The sequence below is a fragment of the Anomaloglossus baeobatrachus genome, chromosome 1 (genome assembly GCF_048569485.1).
Source record: "Anomaloglossus baeobatrachus isolate aAnoBae1 chromosome 1, aAnoBae1.hap1, whole genome shotgun sequence".
Lineage (NCBI taxonomy): Eukaryota > Metazoa > Chordata > Amphibia > Anura > Aromobatidae > Anomaloglossus > Anomaloglossus baeobatrachus.
In genome coordinates, this window is record NC_134353.1 from 976,869,296 (window position 1) to 976,887,314 (window position 18,019).

Below are 18,019 nucleotides of genomic sequence, written 5' to 3' on the forward strand. Positions count from 1 at the left end.
GCGTAACAGATGGCGTTGGAGGAATGGCGCTATCTCTTAGATGGAGCAGATTACCCGGTGATCATTTACACTGATCACAAGAACTTGGAATACCTGCGGTCTGCTCAAAGACTGAACCCACGACAAGCCCGGTGGTCTCTGTTCTTTGCCCGGTTTGACTTCCAGCTCCACTTCCGGTCCGCGGACAAGAATGGGCGGGCGGATGCCCTATCCCGGTCCTTCGTCCCGGTAGAGCAAGAGGAAGAACCTACCCAGCTCATTGTCTGGCCGAGTAAGTTCCTCCCGGTGGCTCCCGTCTCTCTGGCCTCTATCCCCCCCGGGAAGACCTACGTCATGGAGACAGACAGACTCAAGGTCCTCCAATGGGGACATTCCTCGAAAGTGGCCGGACACGCCGGTCAGAAGAAAACCTGGGACGCTATCGTCCGCCATTATTGGTGGCCATCCCTTCGTAAGGATGTCACCGCCTTTGTTTCTGCCTGTTCCTCCTGTGCCCGGAACAAGACGCCTAAGCACCTGCCCTATGGTCGTCTTCTGCCTCTACCGATCCCTTCAGTTCCGTGGCAACACATTGCCATGGACTTCGTCACGGACTTGCCCTTGTCCTCCGGCCATACGGTCATCTGGGTCGTGGTGGATCGATTTTCAAAAATGGCTCATTTCGTTCCTATGGCCGGATTGCCCTCTGCTCAAGAGCTCCCTGACTCCTACATACAGCACGTCTTCCGCTTGCACGGCTTTCCTGCACATATCGTGTCCGACAGAGGAACCCAGTTCACATCACGCTTCTGGAGAGCCCTCTGCGAACATCTGGGGGTGTCTCTGGACTTCTCCTCTGCCTACCACCCTCTGTCAAACGGCCAAGTGGAACGCGTCAACCAGATCATGACCTCCTTCCTACGCCACTACGTCAATGTACATCAGGACAACTGGTCTACGCTTCTTCCTTGGGCTGAGTTCTCACATAACCACCGGGTCAGCGAGTCCACCTCCAGCTCCCCCTTCCATGTTGTCTATGGTCTCCAGCCTTCCGTGCCGTTGCCTGTATCTCCTGCTTCCGATGTACCTGCTGCAGACATCCTAGCCAGAGACTTCTCCGCTATATGGTCCTCTGTCAAGACCTCCCTGGGACACGCTGCTGCACGGATGAAAATCCACGCTGACAAAAGACGCCTTGACCCGCCTCGCTTCTCTCCCGGGGACCTGGTCTGGCTTGCCTCCAAGTACGTCCGACTCAAGATACCGTCGTACAAGCTGGGTCTGCGGTACATCGGTCCCTTCAAGGTCATCAGGAAGATTAATGAGGTGTCCTATAAGCTGCAGCTTCCAACCACTATGCGGATACCCAACTCCTTTCACGTTTCCTTGCTGAAACCTGTGGTCCTTGGTCCTTTCTCCGCTGACACCGGTATTCATCCAGCACCCATTGCTGAGGATGACATCTATGCGGTAAGAGATATCGTGGCCATGAAGACCGTCAGGGGCAGGCAGTACTTCCTGGTCGACTGGGCGGGTTACGGTCCCGAAGACAGGTCCTGGGAACCCCGGGAGAACGTGGGTACTCCTCTGATTCGTGCCTTCTTGTCCTGGTTGTGGGGAGAGGGGCGTGGGGGGGGGGTACTGTCACGCTCCCCGGGCCCCGACGCCGTTCCCCACTCACCGCTCCGGTCCCCAGGTCCCCTGCCTCCAGCCACACGTCCTCCTCGGCACCCTCCAGGCTCCCGGGCTCCCGTTCCCGGCGCTCCTCTGCGACCCAGGACACCCTGTCTGTCTCCCCTGCATCCTCGGCACCGCTCCCTGCTCTGGCCTCCGGCACCCGGGCATCACGTGTGCGCATTAGGGCACGCGCGCGGTCACTGACCTCCTCTTAAAGACCCAGCACTCCAAAACAGGATATTGCATCAGTCAGGGTCAGGTATATTAGGAGCTTCCTGCCTCTAGGGCGTCGCCTGTTCTACGAGTTCTGTAGCTAGGAGTTCAGGTCCCCTTTGCTGTGTCTCGTTCTCACTTTATGTCTTCCACAGAACCAGTTCTACCAAGCAAACCTGGTCCTGACCATAACCTGTCCGAGTGGTCCTACGGGGACTGTCAGCTGAGACGCCACCATCTTCTCCAGTCTGAACCTGCCTCCTCGGCACCCTCCAGGCTCCCGGGCTCCCATTCCCGGCGCTCCTCTGCGACCCAGGACACCCTGTCTGTCTCCCCTGCATCCTCGGTACCGCTCCCTGCTCTGGCCTCCGGCACCCAGGCATCACGCATGCGCATTAGGGAGCGCGCGCGGTCACTGACCTCCTCTTAACGACCCAGCACTCCTAAACAGGATATTGCATCAGTCAGGGTCAGGTATATTAGGAGCTTCCTGCCTCTAGGGCATCGCCTGTTCTACGAGTTCTGTAGCTAGGAGTTCAGGTCCCCTTTGCTGTGTCTCGTTCTCACTTTATGTCTTCCACAGAGCCAGTTCTACCAAGCAAACCTGGTCCTGACCATAACCTGTCCGAGTGGTCCTACGGGGACTGTCAGCTGAGACGCCACCATCTTCTCCAGTCTGAACCTGCCTTCTACCCTCGGCTTCACCTGGTGACCTCAGCCTTCTCTACCGGTTGGACTCTGCTCATGTCTGACGTCTCTACCTGGCACCGGTACCCGGGCACCGTCATCACACCTGGCACCAGGAACTCTTTGTCCCCAGGGACTTCCTCATTCCAGCTTCCGGAAAGGACTCTGACCTTATCCCGCTTAGTGCTCCGGCAACCGTGCACCTAGGCCCTCTGGTGGGGTGACCGGACAGTCCCTGTATAGGGGTTAGCTCTGTGTTGCTTCACTGGGGGAGTCCGGTGCACGGCCCAGAGGATCCACCACCCGGGCGTAACAATAAGCCTGTTCCCTGCCTGTTCATGTCTCTCCTCCTTCCTCCCTTTATAAGGCTGTTCCCTGCCTCTTCCTGTCTCTCCTCTTTCTGCTTCCTCCCTTTATAACCCTGTTCCCTGCCTCTTCCTGTCTCTTCTAATCCTCCTCCTCCTGCTACTTCCTCCCTTTATAAGCCTGTTCCCTGCCTCTTCCTGTTTCTTCTCCTCCCCCTCCTACTTCCTCCCTTTATAAGCCTGTTCCCTGCCTCTTCCTGTTTCTCCTCCTACTTCCTCCCTTTTTAATCCTGTTCCCTGCCTGTTCCTGTCTCTACTCCTACTTCCTCCCTTTATAAGCCTGTTCCCTGCCTCTTCCTGTCTCTCCTCCTACTTCCTCCCTTTATAACCCTGTTCCCTGCCTGTTCCTGTCTCTACTCCTACGTCCTCCCTTTATAACCCTGTTCCCTGTCTCTTCCTGTCTCTCCTCCTCCTACTTCCTCCCTTTATAAGCCTGTTCCCTGCCTGTTCCTGTCTCTCCTCCTCCTCCTCCTTCCTCCCTTTATAAGCCTGTTCCCTGTCTCTCCTCCTCCTCCTCCTACTTCCTCCCTTTATAAGCCTGTTCCCTGCCTCTTCCTGTCTCTCCTCCTCCTACTTCCTCCCCTTATAAGCCTGTTCCCTGCCTGTTCCTGTCTCTCCTCCTCCTACTTCCTCCCTTTATAACACTGTTCCCTGCCTGTTCCTGTCTCTCCTCCTCCTACTTCCTCCCTTTATAACACTGTTCCCTGCCTGTTCCTGTCTCTCCTCCTACTTCCTCCCTTTATAACACTGTTCCCTGCCTGTTCCTGTCTCTCCTCCTACTTCCTCTCTTTATAAGCCTGTTCCCTGCCTGTTCCTGTCTCTCCTCCTCCTACTTCCTCCCTTCATAACCCTGTTCCCTGCCTCTTCCTGTCTCTCCTCCTCCTACGTCCTCCATTTATAAGCCTGTTCCCTGCCTGTTCCTGTCTCTCCTCCTACTTCCTCCCCTTTATAAGCCTGTTCCCTGCCTGTTCCTGTCTCTACTCCTACGTCCTCCCTTTATAAGCCTGTTCCCTGCCTGTTCCTGTTTCTCCTCCTACTTCCTCCCGTTTTAAGCCCGTTCCCTGCCTCTTCCTGTCTTTCCTCTTCCTGTCTCTTCTCCTGCCCCCCGCCCTTTATAAGCCTGTTCCCTTCCTCCTCCTGTCTCTTCTCCTGCCCCCCGCCCTTTATAAGCCTGTTCCCTTCCTCCTCCTGTCTCTCCTCCTACTTCCTCCCTTTATAACCCTGTTCCCTGCCTGTTCCTGTCTCTCCTCCTCCTACTTCCTCTCTTTATAACCCTGTTCCCTGCCTGTTCCTGTCTCTCCTCCTACTTCCTCCCTTTATAAGCCTGTTCCCTGCCTGTTCCTGTCTCTCCTCCTACTTCCTCCCTTTATAAGCCTGTTCCCTGCCTGTTCCTGTCTCTCCTCCTCCTACTTCCTCCCTTTATAAGCCTGTTCCCTGCCTCTTCCTGTCTCTCCTCTTCCTGTCTCTTCTCCTGCCCCCCCTTTTTAAGCCTGTTCCCTGCTTCCCCCCTCTTTATAATCCTGCTCCCTTCCTCCTCCTGTCTCTTCTCCTGCTTCCCCCGTTTTATAAGGCTTTTCCCTGCCTCCTCCTGTCTCTCCTCCTGCTTCCCCCCTTTTACAAGGCTGTTCCCTGCTGGTCTCTCTTCACTTTGTGGGATCTGGAAGCTGCTCTCCCACCCTTCTTTCCTTTGTCAGCGTTGATGGGGTTTTTGTAGGAAAGCTTCCCTGGGTCGGGTGTTCGGCTATGGCCCAATGCTTTGTACCTGACATATCCATCAATGTCAATGGCTGCTCACTACGTGCTCGCTGCCTGGGAGTAACCCTAGACTCTGATCTCTCTTTCAAGCCACACATCCAAACCCTTTTCACCTCCTGCCACCTCCAACTCAAAAATATTTCCCGGATCCGTACATTCCTTTCCCAAGAAGCTGCAAAAACCCTAGTGCATGCCCTTATTATCTCCCGCCTGGATTATTGCAACCTCCTGCTCTGTGGCCTCCCTTCTAACAGTCTCACACCCCTACAATCTATTCTAAGCTATGCTGCCCGGCTAATCCACCTGTCCCCCCGCTACTCCCCGACCTCTCCTCTCTGCCAATCCCTTTACTGGCTTCCCATTGCCCAAAGACTCCAGTTCAAAACCCTAACCATGACATACAAAGCCATCCACAACCTGTCTCCTCCCTACATCTGTGACCTAGTCTCCCGTTACTTACCTGCACGCAACCTCAGATCCTCACAAGATCTCCTTCTCTACTCCCCTCTCATCTCCTCTTCCCACCATCGCATCCAAGATTTCTCCCGTGCCTCCCCCATACTCTGGAATGCTCTGCCACAACACATCAGACTCTCGCCTACCTTGACAAGCTTCAAAAGGAACCTGAAGACCCACCTCTTCCGACAAGCCTACAACCTGCCGTAACCCTCAGTCTGATGCAGCGCCGCACAATCAGCTCTATCCTCACCTACGGTATCCTCACCTATTCCTTGTAGACTGTGAGCCCTCACGGGCAGGGTCCTCCATCCTCCTGTACCAGTCTGTGCCTTGTGTTGTTTATGATTATTGTACTTGTCCCTATTATGTACACCCCTTTCACATGTAAAGCGGCATGGAATTGATGGCGCTATAATAATAAATAATAATAATAATACTGGTTTACTGTGGTTTATTTTTGCGTTTTTTTCTTAATATTTTGGGCTGTGACCATCCACCATCCATGATGACATTTGGTTATTAAATCTCCCAATAAAGAGCGTTCTGATATACACACCTGAGTGTGGTTTTTCATTACATGGGACGGTTAGTGATGGGTTTGTTGGGGTCTCGGCACTCATCTCTTTATTTTTACTATGTTGTAAATCACAGTGAGTTGGTACACAACACTTCTGGGGGGTGCACACGTAGGGTCCAAAACCGCCTCAAGTAGATGTAGAAACTTGGCTCAAGATCAATGTGACCAGTGGCTTTTATTGTGAAGAACTTGTAGGGGCAGCACAAGCGTTTCGGCCAGAAGACCTTCATCAGTGCGTGCAGAGGGTCCTCAGAAGGTGTAGTAATGTGGTGTAGCCGGGGATGACACGGTGTCCACCGCTGTCTATGTGGCAATGCCAAGTTCTTCACAATAAACACCCCTATTCACATTGATCTTGAGCCCCAGTAAAGTGTAGAGCGGGCAGTGCATGAGGAGGCGGCTCTTGCCAGTAAAGTGTAGAGCGGGAGGTGCATGAGAAGGCGGCTCTGGCCAGTAAAGTATAGAGCAGGCAGTGCATGAGGAGGCGGCTCTGGCCAGTAAAGTGTAGAGTGGGCGGTGCATGAGGAGGTGGCTCTGGCCAGTAAAGTGTAGAGCAGGCAGTGCATGAGAAGGCGGCTCTGGCCAGTAAAGTGTAGAGCGGGCGGTGCATGAGGAGGCGGCTCTGGCCAGTAAAGTGTGAAGTGGGCGGTGCATGAGGAGGTGGCTCTGGCCAGTAAAGTATAGAGCAGGCAGTGCATGAGGAGGCGGCTCTGGCCAGTAAAGTGTAGAGTGGGCGGTGCATGAGGAGGTGGCTCTGGCCAGTAAAGTGTAGAGCAGGCAGTGCATGAGAAGGCGGCTCTGGCCAGTAAAGTGTAGAGCGGGCGGTGCATGAGGAGGCGGCTCTGGCCAGTAAAGTGTGAAGTGGGCGGTGCATGAGGAGGTGGCTCTGGCCAGTAAAGTGTAGAGCAGGCAGTGCATGAGAAGGCGGTTCTGGCCAGTAAAGTATAGCGCAGGCAGTGCATGAGGAGGCGGCTCTGGCCAGTAAAGTGTAGAGTGGGCGGTGCATGAGAAGGCGGCTCTGGCCAGTAAAGTGCAGAGTGGGCGGTGCATGAGGAGGAGGCTTTGGCCAGTAAAGTGTAGAGCGGGTGGTGCATGAGGAGGCGGCTCTGGCCAGTAAAGTGTAGAGCGGGCGGTGCAGGAGGAGGTGGCTCTGACCAGTAAAGTGCAGAGCGGGCGGTGCATGAGCAGGCGGCTCTGGCCAGTAAAGTGTACAGCGGGCTGTGCATGAGGAGGCGGCTCTGGCCAGAAAAGTGTAGAGTGGGCGGTGCATGAGGAGGCGGCACTGGCCAGTAAAGTGTAGAGCAGACAGTGCATGAGGAGGCGGCTCTGGCCAGTAAAGTGTACAGCGGGCGGTGCATGAGAAGGCGGCTCTGGCCAGTAAAGTATAGAGCAGGCAGTGCATGAGGAGGCGGCTCTGGCCAGTAAAGTGTGAAGTGGGCGGTGCATGAGGAGGCGGCTCTGGCCGGTAAAGTGTAGAGCGGGCGATGCATGCGGAGGCAGCTCTGGCCAGTAAAATGTAGAGCGGGCGGTGCATGAGGAGGAGGCTCTGGCCAGTAAAGTGTAGAGCAGGCAGTGCATGAGAAGGCGGTTCCCAGTAAAGTATAGAGCAGGCAGTGCATGAGGAGACGGCTCTGGCCAGTAAAGTGTAGAGCGGGCGGTCCATGAGAAGGCGGCTCTGGCCAGTAAAGTGTAGAGTGGGCGGTGCATGAGGAGGCGGCTCTTGCCAGTAAAGTGTAGAGCGGGTGACTCGCCCACCCCAGGGCTGTGGGACACCCGGTGCCGGACCGGACTAGTCCGGTGGTAGTCAGTGGTGGCTGGGCCCGGCTCCGTGGCCCTGGTGGGTGTCAGTAGAATATGTGGCTTGATGAATAAAGTTTGTGTTCGTGACGCCACCTGTGGTATGCGGCTAATAAGCCGCCGCTGCTGTATGAGGCCTCCGGGGGATGATATGGCAGCAATGGTGGTACTACTCCCCACAGGTGGAGCAATGCCCCGGGGCACAGTTGGTGCTTGTGAGTGTCTATGCAGATGAAATAACAGAGGCAACTCCAAGGGTGCAGTTTCAAGTTCTTTACTCACAATTCTTGTCAAGGCCGGCAGGAACCCTTGGACTGCTGGGACCACTGTCAGGGACCTCCGCTGTTTCTGGGTGATTCTTGGAGCAAAACCCGGTACCCTTCTCTTAAGTATCTCTGTCTTCAGCTGTCTTCCTAAGCCTTGCCTTGGTAGGTTGAACCTGGCTTGGCCTCCACAACAGCCTCCAGGCTGGGGAGTCACCTGTCGGCTGATTATCCCTTTTCTAGAAGTTCTGCTGTGGGCTGTGGCCCGGGGAGTTTACAACCTTCCCTGGGCCTCGGTTTTTACTGTTTGGAGATGATTTTGCACTCCTCCGGTTTCTAGGGACCGTCCCCTGTTGCAGCTTGATCCCTCCACCGATGTTCCTGTTGAACAGGCCACCGCAGCTCTACAGCTACCCGTGGCCCTGGGATCCCTTCTGTTCTCTGCTTGGTGTCACCTGGACCCTCTGAGTCCCAGGATCTTCACCAGGAAGCGTCTCTTTCTTCTTCTCAGCTCCTGACTGACTAGGAGCTCTCTTTCCTTTCACTTCTCCTCCTTGCCTGCCTCCTGCAGGCCTCCTTCTCCTTCCCCTCCCTCTCTCCTTCTCTAACTGACTAACCTAGACCTTCCTTTCTTTGTCTGCACTCTTGTGGCACCTCCCACCTCCCCAGTTGCTAAGCTGTACCCTATAGGAGCAGGGATGGGTCTTACGGCCCCTCCCAGCATGCAGCATGGGAGGGGAATTGCCACAATCCCTGGTCCCAGTGTGTTCCTAGCAATGGGTGTAGTGTAGATTTACCAGGGGACCGGTGTTCACTCCTTTCCTCACCCAGAATGGGGCACCACACCGCTGGATGGGGTGCAATGACCTGTGGCGACGGAAGCCTCAGGGGCGCCACACGGGCAGTGCATGAGGAGGTGGCTCTGGCCAGTAAAGTGTAGAGCGGGCGGTGCATGAAGAAGCGGCTCTGGCCAGTAAAGTGTAGAGCGGGCGGTGCATGAAGAGGCGGCTCTGGCCAGTAAAGTGTAGAGCGGGCGTTGCATAAAGAGGCGGCTCTGGCCAGTAAAGTGTAGAGCGGGCGGTGCATGAGGTGGCGGCTCTGGCCAGTAAAGTGTAGAGCGAGCGGTGCATGAGGAGGCGGCTCTGGCCAGTAAAGTGTAGAGCGGGCGGTGCATGAAGAGGCGGCTCTGGCAGTAAAGTGTAGAGCGGGCGGTGTATGAGGAGGCGGCTCTAGCAGTAAAGTGTAGAGCGGGCGGTGCATGAGGAGGCGGCTCTGGCCAGTAAAGTGTAGAGCGGGCGGTGCATGAGGAGGCAGCTGTGGCCAGTTAGGTGCAGAGTGGGCGGTGCGTGAGGAGGCGGCTCTTGCCAGTAAAGTGTAGAGCGGGTGACTCGCCCACCCCAGGGCTGTGGGACACCCGGTGCCGGACCGGACTAGTCCGGTGGTAGTCAGTGGTGGCTGGGCCCGGCTCCGTGGCCCTGGTGGGTGTCAGTAGAATATGTGGCTTGATGAATAAAGTTTGTGTTCGTGACGCCACCTGTGGTATGCGGCTAATAAGCCGCCGCTGCTGTATGAGGCCTCCGGGGGATGATATGGCAGCAATGGTGGTACTACTCCCCACAGGTGGAGCAATGCCCCGGGGCACAGTTGGTGCTTGTGAGTGTCTATGCAGATGAAATAACAGAGGCAACTCCAAGGGTGCAGTTTCAAGTTCTTTACTCACAATTCTTGTCAAGGCCGGCAGGAACCCTTGGACTGCTGGGACCACTGTCAGGGACCTCCGCCGTTTCTGGGTGATTCTTGGAGCAAAACCCGGTACCCTTCTCTTAAGTATCTCTGTCTTCAGCTGTCTTCCTAAGCCTTGCCTTGGGAGGTTGAACCTGGCTTGGCCTCCACAACAGCCTCCAGGCTGGGGGGTCACCTGTCGGCTGATTATCCCTTTTCTAGAAGTTCTGCTGTGGGCTGTGGCCCGGGGAGTTTACAACCTTCCCTGGGCCTCGGTTTTTACTGTTTGGAGATGATTTTGCACTCCTCCGGTTTCTAGGGACCGTCCCCTGTTGCAGCTTGATCCCTCCACCGATGTTCCTGTTGAACAGGCCACCGCAGCTCTACAGCTACCCGTGGCCCTGGGATCCCTTCTGTTCTCTGCTTGGTGTCACCTGGACCCTCTGAGTCCCAGGATCTTCACCAGGAAGCGTCTCTTTCTTCTTCTCAGCTCCTGACTGACTAGGAGCTCTCTTTCCTTTCACTTCTCCTCCTTGCCTGCCTCCTGCAGACCTCCTCCTCCTTCCCCTCCCTCTCTCCTTCTCTGACTAACCTAGACCTTCCTTTCTTTGTCTGCACTCTTGTGGCACCTCCCACCTCCCCAGTTGCTAAGCTGTACCCTATAGGAGCAGGGATGGGTCTTACGGCCCCTCCCAGCATGCAGCATGGGAGGGGAATTGCCACAATCCCTGGTCCCAGTGTGTTCCTAGCAATGGGTGTAGTGTAGATTTACCAGGGGACCAGTGTTCACTCCTTTCCTCACCCAGAATGGGGCACCACACCGCTGGATGGGGTGCAATGACCTGTGGCGACGGAAGCCCCAGGGGCGCCACACGGGCAGTGCATGAGGAGGTGGCTCTGGCCAGTAAAGTGTAGAGCGGGCGGTGCATGAGGAGGCGGCTCTGGCCAGTAAAGTGTAGAATGGGCGGTGCATGATTAGGAGGCTCTAGCCAGAAAAGTGTAGAGCGGGCGGTGCATGAGGAGGCGGCTCTGGCCAGTAAAGTGTAGAGCGGGCGGTGTATGAGGAGGCGGCTCTGGCCAGTAAAGTGTAGAGCGGGCGGTGCATGAGGAGGCGGCTCTGGCTAGTAAAGTGTAGAGCGGGCGGTGCATGAGGAGGCGGCTCTGGCCAGTAAAGTGTAGAGCGGGCGGTGCATGAGGAGGCGGCTCTGGCCAGTAAAGTGTAGAGCGGGCGGTGCATGAGGAGGCGGCTCTGGCCAGTAAAGTGTAGAGCGGGCGGTGAATGAGGAGGCGGCTCTGGCCAGGAAAGTGTAGAGCGGGCGGTGCATGAGGAGGCGGCTCTGGCCAGTAAAGTGTAGAGCGGGCGGTGCATGAGGAGGCGGCTCTGGCCAGTAAAGTGTAGAGCGGGCGGTGAATGAGGAGGCGGCTCTGGCCAGTAAAGTGTAGAGCGGGCGGTGCATGAGGAGGCGGCTTTGGCCAGTAAAGTGTAGAGCGGGCGGTGTATGAGGAGGCGGCTCTGGCCAGTAAAGTGTAGAGCGGGCAGTGCATGCGGAGGCGGCTCTGGCCAGTAAAGTGTAGAGCGGGCGGTGCATGAGGAGGCTCTAGCCAGTAAAGTGTAGAGCGGGCGGTGCATGAGGAGGCGGCTCTGGCCAGTAAAGTGTAGAGCGGGCGGTGCATGAGGAGGCGGCTCTGGCCAGTAAAGTGTAGAGCGGGCGGTGCATGAGGAGGCGGCTCTGGCCAGTAAAGTGTAGAGCGGGCGGTGAATGAGGAGGCGGCTCTGGCCAGGAAAGTGTAGAGCGGGCGGTGCATGAGGAGGCGGCTCTGGCCAGTAAAGTGTAGAGCGGGCGGTGCATGAGGAGGCGGCTCTGGCCAGTAAAGTGTAGAGCGGGCGGTGTATGAGGAGGCGGCTTTGACCAGTAAAGTGTAGAGCGGGCGGTGCATGAGGAGGTGGCTCTGGCCAGGACCGCACTCTCACTTGGCTGACCTCTATCACTTAGTAACTCTTCACTACAGAAAGATAAGCAGTGCCTCCGCCCACAAGTATCCACCGCTCTACTCACACCTCGTGGGATGTAAGTCAGTGTGTGCTGCCCTGTCATGGGCTATACGCTGTGAGTGCTTGTGATGGTATATATGCAGCCTGGAAATAGCACTGCCCGGATTACAACCTGGTGACAAATCCACTGTGACGGTAATGACACAGCCACACGCAGAATCACCCGCAGAGCACCAATCCTTAATTACCTCCTGTATTATCCTCCAGAGCTGCACTCTCTGTTCTGCTGCTGCAGTCACTGTGTACATACAATACTGATCTTGTATTATCCTCCGGAGCTGCACTCTCTATTCTGCTGCTGCTGTCACTGTGTACATACAATACTTATCTTGTATTATCCTCCAGAGCTGCACTCTCTGTTCTGCTGCTGCAGTCACTGTGTACATACAATACTGATCTTGTATTATCCTCCAGAGCTGCACTCTCTGTTCTGCTGCTGCAGTCACTGTGTACATACAATACTGATCTTGTATTATCCTCCAGAGCTGCACTCTCTATTCTGCTGCTGCAGTCACTGTGTACATACAATACTGATCTTGTATTATCCTCCGGAGCTGCACTCTCTATTCTGCTGGTGCAGTCTCTGTAGTATCGTTGGGTCGTTGTGAGCCCCTTCCCGCTGGTGGTTGTATGTTGCTGGCGTGTGCCGTCTCGTGTGTGGCGGAGCAGCAGTTACAGGAGCGTCTTCTGGTGTAATAACGATTGTGCAGACGATAATCACGAGATAAGAATTCACTCCTCAATCGCTGCAATATCCTCCTGTGTAATAAGTGATATCACTGTCTGCAGATACACATCGGAGGATTAGATACCGCAGCTCCACAGGAATTAGCACACATACTACTTGGATACAAAATTCTGAGCCTTGTTTCTACTCGTCTCCTGTATGGTACTGTCTGCTGAGCTGTGTATCTAATCCTCTCCTGTGTGATCCTGTCTGCTGAGCTGTGTATCTAATCCTCTCCTGTGTGATCCTGTCTGCTGAGCTGTGTATCTAATCCTCTCCTGTGTGATACTGTCTGCTGAGCTGTGTATCTAATCCTCTCCTGTGTGATCCTGTCTGCTGAGCTGTGTATCTAATCCTCTCCTGTGTGATCCTGTCTGCTGAGCTGTGTATCTAATCCTCTCCTGTGTGATACTGTCTGCTGAGCTGTGTATCTAATCCTCTCCTGTGTGATCCTGTCTGCTGAGCTGTGTATCTAATCCTCTTCTGTGTGATACTGTCTGCTGAGCTGTGTATCTAATCCTGCCCTGTGTGATACTGTCTGCACAGCTGTGTATCTAATCCTCTCCTGTGTGGTACTGTCTGCTGAGCCGTGTATCTAATCCTCACCTGTGTGATACTGTCTGCTGAGCTGTGTATCTAATCCTCTCCTGTGTGATACTGTCTGCTAAGCTGTGTATCTAATCCTCTCCTGTGTGATCCTGTCTGCTGAGCCGTATATCTAATCCTCTCCTGTGTGATACTGTCTGCTGAGCTGTGTATCTATTCCTCTTCTGTGTGATACTGTCTGCTGAGCTGTGTATCTAATCCTCTCCTGAGTGATACTGTCTGCTGAGCCATGTATCTAATCCTGTCCTGTGTGATACTGTCTGCTGAGCCGTGTTTCTAATCCTCTCCTGTGATACTGTCTGCTGAGCCGTGTATCTAATCCTCTCCTGTGTGATACTGTCTGCTGAGCCGTGTTTCTAATCCTCTCCTGTGTGATACTGTGCTGAGCTGTGTATCTAATCCTCTCCTGTGTGATACTGTCTGCTGAGCCGTGTATCTAATCCTCTCCTGTGATACTGTCTGCTGAGCCGTGTATCTAATCCTATCCTGTGTGATACTGTCTGCTGAGCCGTGTATCTAATCCTGCCCTGTGTGATACTGTGTGCTGAGCCGTGTATCTAATCCTCTCCTGTGTGATACTGTCTGCTGAGCCGTGTATCTAATCCTCTCCTGTGATACTGTCTGCTCAGCCGTGTATCTAATCCTCCCCTCTGTGTGATACTGTCTGCTGAGCCGTGTATCTAATCCTCTCTGTGTGATACTGTCTGCTGAGCTGTGTATCTAATCCTCTCTGTGTGATACTGTCTGCTGAGTTGTGTATCTAATCCTCTCCTGTGTGATACTGTCTGCTGAGCTATGTATCTAATCCTCTTCTGTGTGATACTGTCTGCTGAGCCATGTATCTAATCTTCTCCTGTGTGATACTTTCTGCTGAGTTCCTGTATCTAATCCTCTCCTGTGTGATACTGTCTGCTGAGCTGTGTATCTATTCCTCTTCTGTGTGATATTGTCTGCTGAGCCGTGTTTCTAATCCTCTCCTGTGTGATACTGTGCTGAGCTGTGTATCTAATCCTCTCCTGTGTGATACTGTCTGCTGAGCCGTGTATCTAATCCTCTCCTGTGATACTGTCTGCTGAGCCGTGTATCTAATCCTATCCTGCGTGATACTGTCTGCTGAGCCGTGTATCTAATCCTGCCCTGTGTGATACTGTGTGCTGAGCCGTGTATCTAATCCTCTCCTGTGTGATACTGTCTGCTGAGCCGTGTATCTAATCCTCTCCTGTGATACTGTCTGCTCAGCCGTGTATCTAATCCTCCCCTCTGTGTGATACTGTCTGCTGAGCTGTGTATCTAATCCTCTCTGTGTGATACTGTCTGCTGAGCTGTGTATCTAATCCTCTCTTGTGTGATACTGTCTGCTGAGCTATGTATCTAATCCTCTCTGTGTGATACTGTCTGCTGAGCCATGTATCTAATCTTCTCCTGTGTGATAATGTCTGCAGAGCTGTGTATCTATTCTTCTCCTGTGTGATACTGTCTGCTGAGCTCCTGTATCTAATCCTCTCCTGTGTGATACTGTCTGCTAAGCCGTGTATCTAATCCTCTCCTGTGTGATACTGTCTGCTGAGCTGTGTATCTAATCCTCTCCTGTGATACTGTCTGCTCAGCCGTGTATCTAATCCTTTCCTGTGTGATACTGTCTGCTGAGCCATGTATCTAATCCTATCCTGTGTGATACTGTCTGCTGAGCTGTGTATCTAATCTTCTCCTGTGTGCTACTGTCTGCTGAGCCGTGTATCTAATCCTCTTCTGTGTGATACTGTCTGCTGAGCCGTGTATCTAATCCTCTCCTGTGTGATACTGTCTGCTGAGCTGTGTATCTAATCCTCTCCTGTGTGACACTGTCTGCTGAACCGTGTATCTAATCCTCTCCTGTGTGACACTGTCTGCTGAGCCGTGTATCTAATCCTCTCCTGTGTGATACTGTCTGCTGAGCCGTGTATCTAATCCTTTCCTGTGTGATACTGTCTGCTGAGCCATGTATCTAATCCTTTCCTGTGTGATACTGTCTGCTGAGCTGTGTATCTAATCCTATCCTGTGTGATACTGTATGCTGAGCTGTGTATCTCATCCTCTCCTGTGTGATACTGTCTGCTGAGCTGTGTATCTAATCCTTTCCTGTGTGATACTGTCTGCTGAGCCGTGTATCTAATCCTCTCCTGTGTGATACAGTCTGCTGAGCTGCGTATCTAATCCCATCCTGAGTGATACAGTCTCGGCACCTATGACATAGATGGGGTCACTCACCTGCCGGGTGCCCCTTGTGCTCTTCCTCCTCTCGGGGGTCCTCACAGGTTACGTGGTTCCTCAGCTGCACACAGACGAGGATCAGGACCACACTCAGTCCCTGCAGTCCCATGTCCTCCCGCTCTGGATCCTTCTCACAGCTGCGGACGGTGACTTTTAATTCCGCAGATAATTCTGTGATCCGTCTTAATCTCCTGTGATCAGGCTGCAGCCGCCGTCTCCGCACTCACTGGACGTGCAGCCGTCGCTGCCTGATCACTCTGTACCTCCTGTGTCCAGCAGAGTCAGGACAGCGACCAGCGCCGTGATTGGAGGAGAAGTGTGCGAGCGTGCATGAGCGTATCTGTATACAGGAGAGTGTACGGGAGTATATACTGTATGTACTGTATATATGTGTGAGTGCATGAGCGTATCTGTGTACAGGAGAGAGTACGGGAGTATATACTGTATGTACTGTATATATGTGTGATTGCATGAGCGTATCTGTGTACAGGAGAGAGTACGGGAGTATATACTGTATGTATTGTATATATGTGTGATTGCATGAGCGTATCTGTGTACAGGAGAGAGTACGGGAGTATATACTGTATGTACTGTATATATGTGTGAGTGCATGAGCGTATCTGTGTACAGGAGAGTGTACGGGAGTATATACTGTATGTACTGTATATATGTGTGTGAGTGCATGAGCGTATCTGTGTACAGGAGAGAGTACGGGAGTATATACTGTATGTACTGTATATATGTGTGAGTGCATGAGCGTATCTGTGTACAGGAGAGAGTACGGGAGTATATACTGTATGTACTGTATATATGTGTGATTGCATGAGCGTATCTGTGTACAGGAGAGAGTACGGGAGTATATACTGTATGTACTGTATATATGTGTGAGTGCATGAGCGTATCTGTGTACAGGAGAGAGTACGGGAGTATATACTGTATGTACTGTATATATGTGTGATTGCATGAGCGTATCTGTGTACAGGAGAGAGTACGGGAGTATATACTGTATGTACTGTATATATGTGTGATTGCATGAGCGTATCTGTGTACAGGAGAGTGTACGGGAGTATATACTGTATGTACTGTATATATGTGTGAGTGCATGAGCGTATCTGTGTACAGGAGAGAGTACGGGAGTATATACTGTATGTACTGTATATATGTGTGAGTGCATGAGCGTATCTGTGTACAGGAGAGAGTACGGGAGTATATACTGTATGTACTGTATATATGTGTGATTGCATGAGCGTATCTGTGTACAGGAGAGAGTACGGGAGTATATATTATATGTACTGTATATATGTGTGAGTGCATGAGCGTATCTGTGTACAGGAGAGAGTACGGGAGTATATACTGTATGTACTGTATATATGTGTGAGTGCATGAGCGTATCTGTGTACAGGAGAGTGTACGGGAGTATATACTGTATGTACTGTATATATGTGTGAGTGCATGAGCGTATCTGTGTACAGGAGAGTGTACGGGAGTATATACTGTATGTACTGTATATATGTGTGAGTGCATGAGCGTATCTGTGTACAGGAGAGAGTACGGGAGTATATACTGTATGTACTGTATATATGTGTGAGTGCATGAGCGTATCTGTGTACAGGAGAGAGTACGGGAGTATATACTGTATGTACTGTATATATGTGTGAGTGCATGAGCGTATCTGTGTACAGGAGAGAGTACGGGATTATATACTGTATGTACTGTATATATGTGTGAGTGCATGAGCGTATCTGTGTACAGGAGAGAGTACGGGAGTATATACTGTATGTACTGTATATATGTGTGATTGCATGAGCGTATCTGTGTACAGGAGAGAGTACGGGAGTATATACTGTATGTACTGTATATATGTGTGAGTGCATGAGCGTATCTGTGTACAGGAGAGAGTACGGGAGTATATACTGTATGTACTGTATATATGTGTGATTGCATGAGCGTATCTGTGTACAGGAGAGTGTACGGGAGTATATACTGTATGTACTGTATATATGTGTGAGTGCATGAGCGTATCTGTGTACAGGAGAGAGTACGGGAGTATATATTATATGTACTGTATATGTGTGTGAGTGCATGAGCGTATCTGTGTACAGGAGAGAGTACGGGAGTATATACTGTATGTACTGTATATATGTGTGAGTGTATGAGCGTATCTGTGTACAGGAGAGAGTACGGGAGTATATACTGTATGTACTGTATATATGTGTGAGTGCATGAGCGTATCTGTGTACAGGAGAGAGTACGGGATTATATACTGTATGTACTGTATATATGTGTGAGTGCATGAGCGTATCTGTGTACAGGAGAGAGTACGGGAGTATATACTGTATGTACTGTATATATGTGTGATTGCATGAGCGTATCTGTGTACAGGAGAGAGTACGGGAGTATATACTGTATGTACTGTATATATGTGTGAGTGCATGAGCGTATCTGTGTACAGGAGAGAGTACGGGAGTATATACTGTATGTACTGTATATATGTGTGATTGCATGAGCGTATCTGTGTACAGGAGAGTGTACGGGAGTATATACTGTATGTACTGTATATATGTGTGAGTGCATGAGCGTATCTGTGTACAGGAGAGTGTACGGGAGTATATACTGTATGTACTGTATATATGTGTGAGTGCATGAGCGTATCTGTGTACAGGAGAGAGTACGGGAGTATATACTGTATGTACTGTATATATGTGTGATTGCATGAGCGTATCTGTGTACAGGAGAGTGTACGGGAGTATATACTGTATGTACTGTATATATGTGTGAGTGCATGAGCGTATCTGTGTACAGGAGAGAGTACGGGATTATATACTGTATGTACTGTATATATGTGTGAGTGCATGAGCGTATCTGTGTACAGGAGAGAGTACGGGAGTA

At 52.3% G+C, this 18,019-nt stretch overlaps 1 protein-coding gene across 1 annotated transcript in view; it reads right to left on the minus strand.

Annotated features, from left to right (window-relative positions):
- The window catches only part of LOC142266757 (carbonic anhydrase 9-like), a 75,341-nt gene extending 60,009 nt beyond the window's left edge, over window positions 1-15,332 (minus strand). Inside the window, exon 1 of the mRNA XM_075332322.1 lies at window positions 15,128-15,332. Within this exon, the coding sequence (XP_075188437.1) occupies window positions 15,128-15,239 (112 nt within the window). The 5' untranslated portion in view covers window positions 15,240-15,332. The remainder of the gene's footprint in view (window positions 1-15,127) is intronic.
- Between the last annotated feature and the right edge of the window lie 2,687 nt (window positions 15,333-18,019).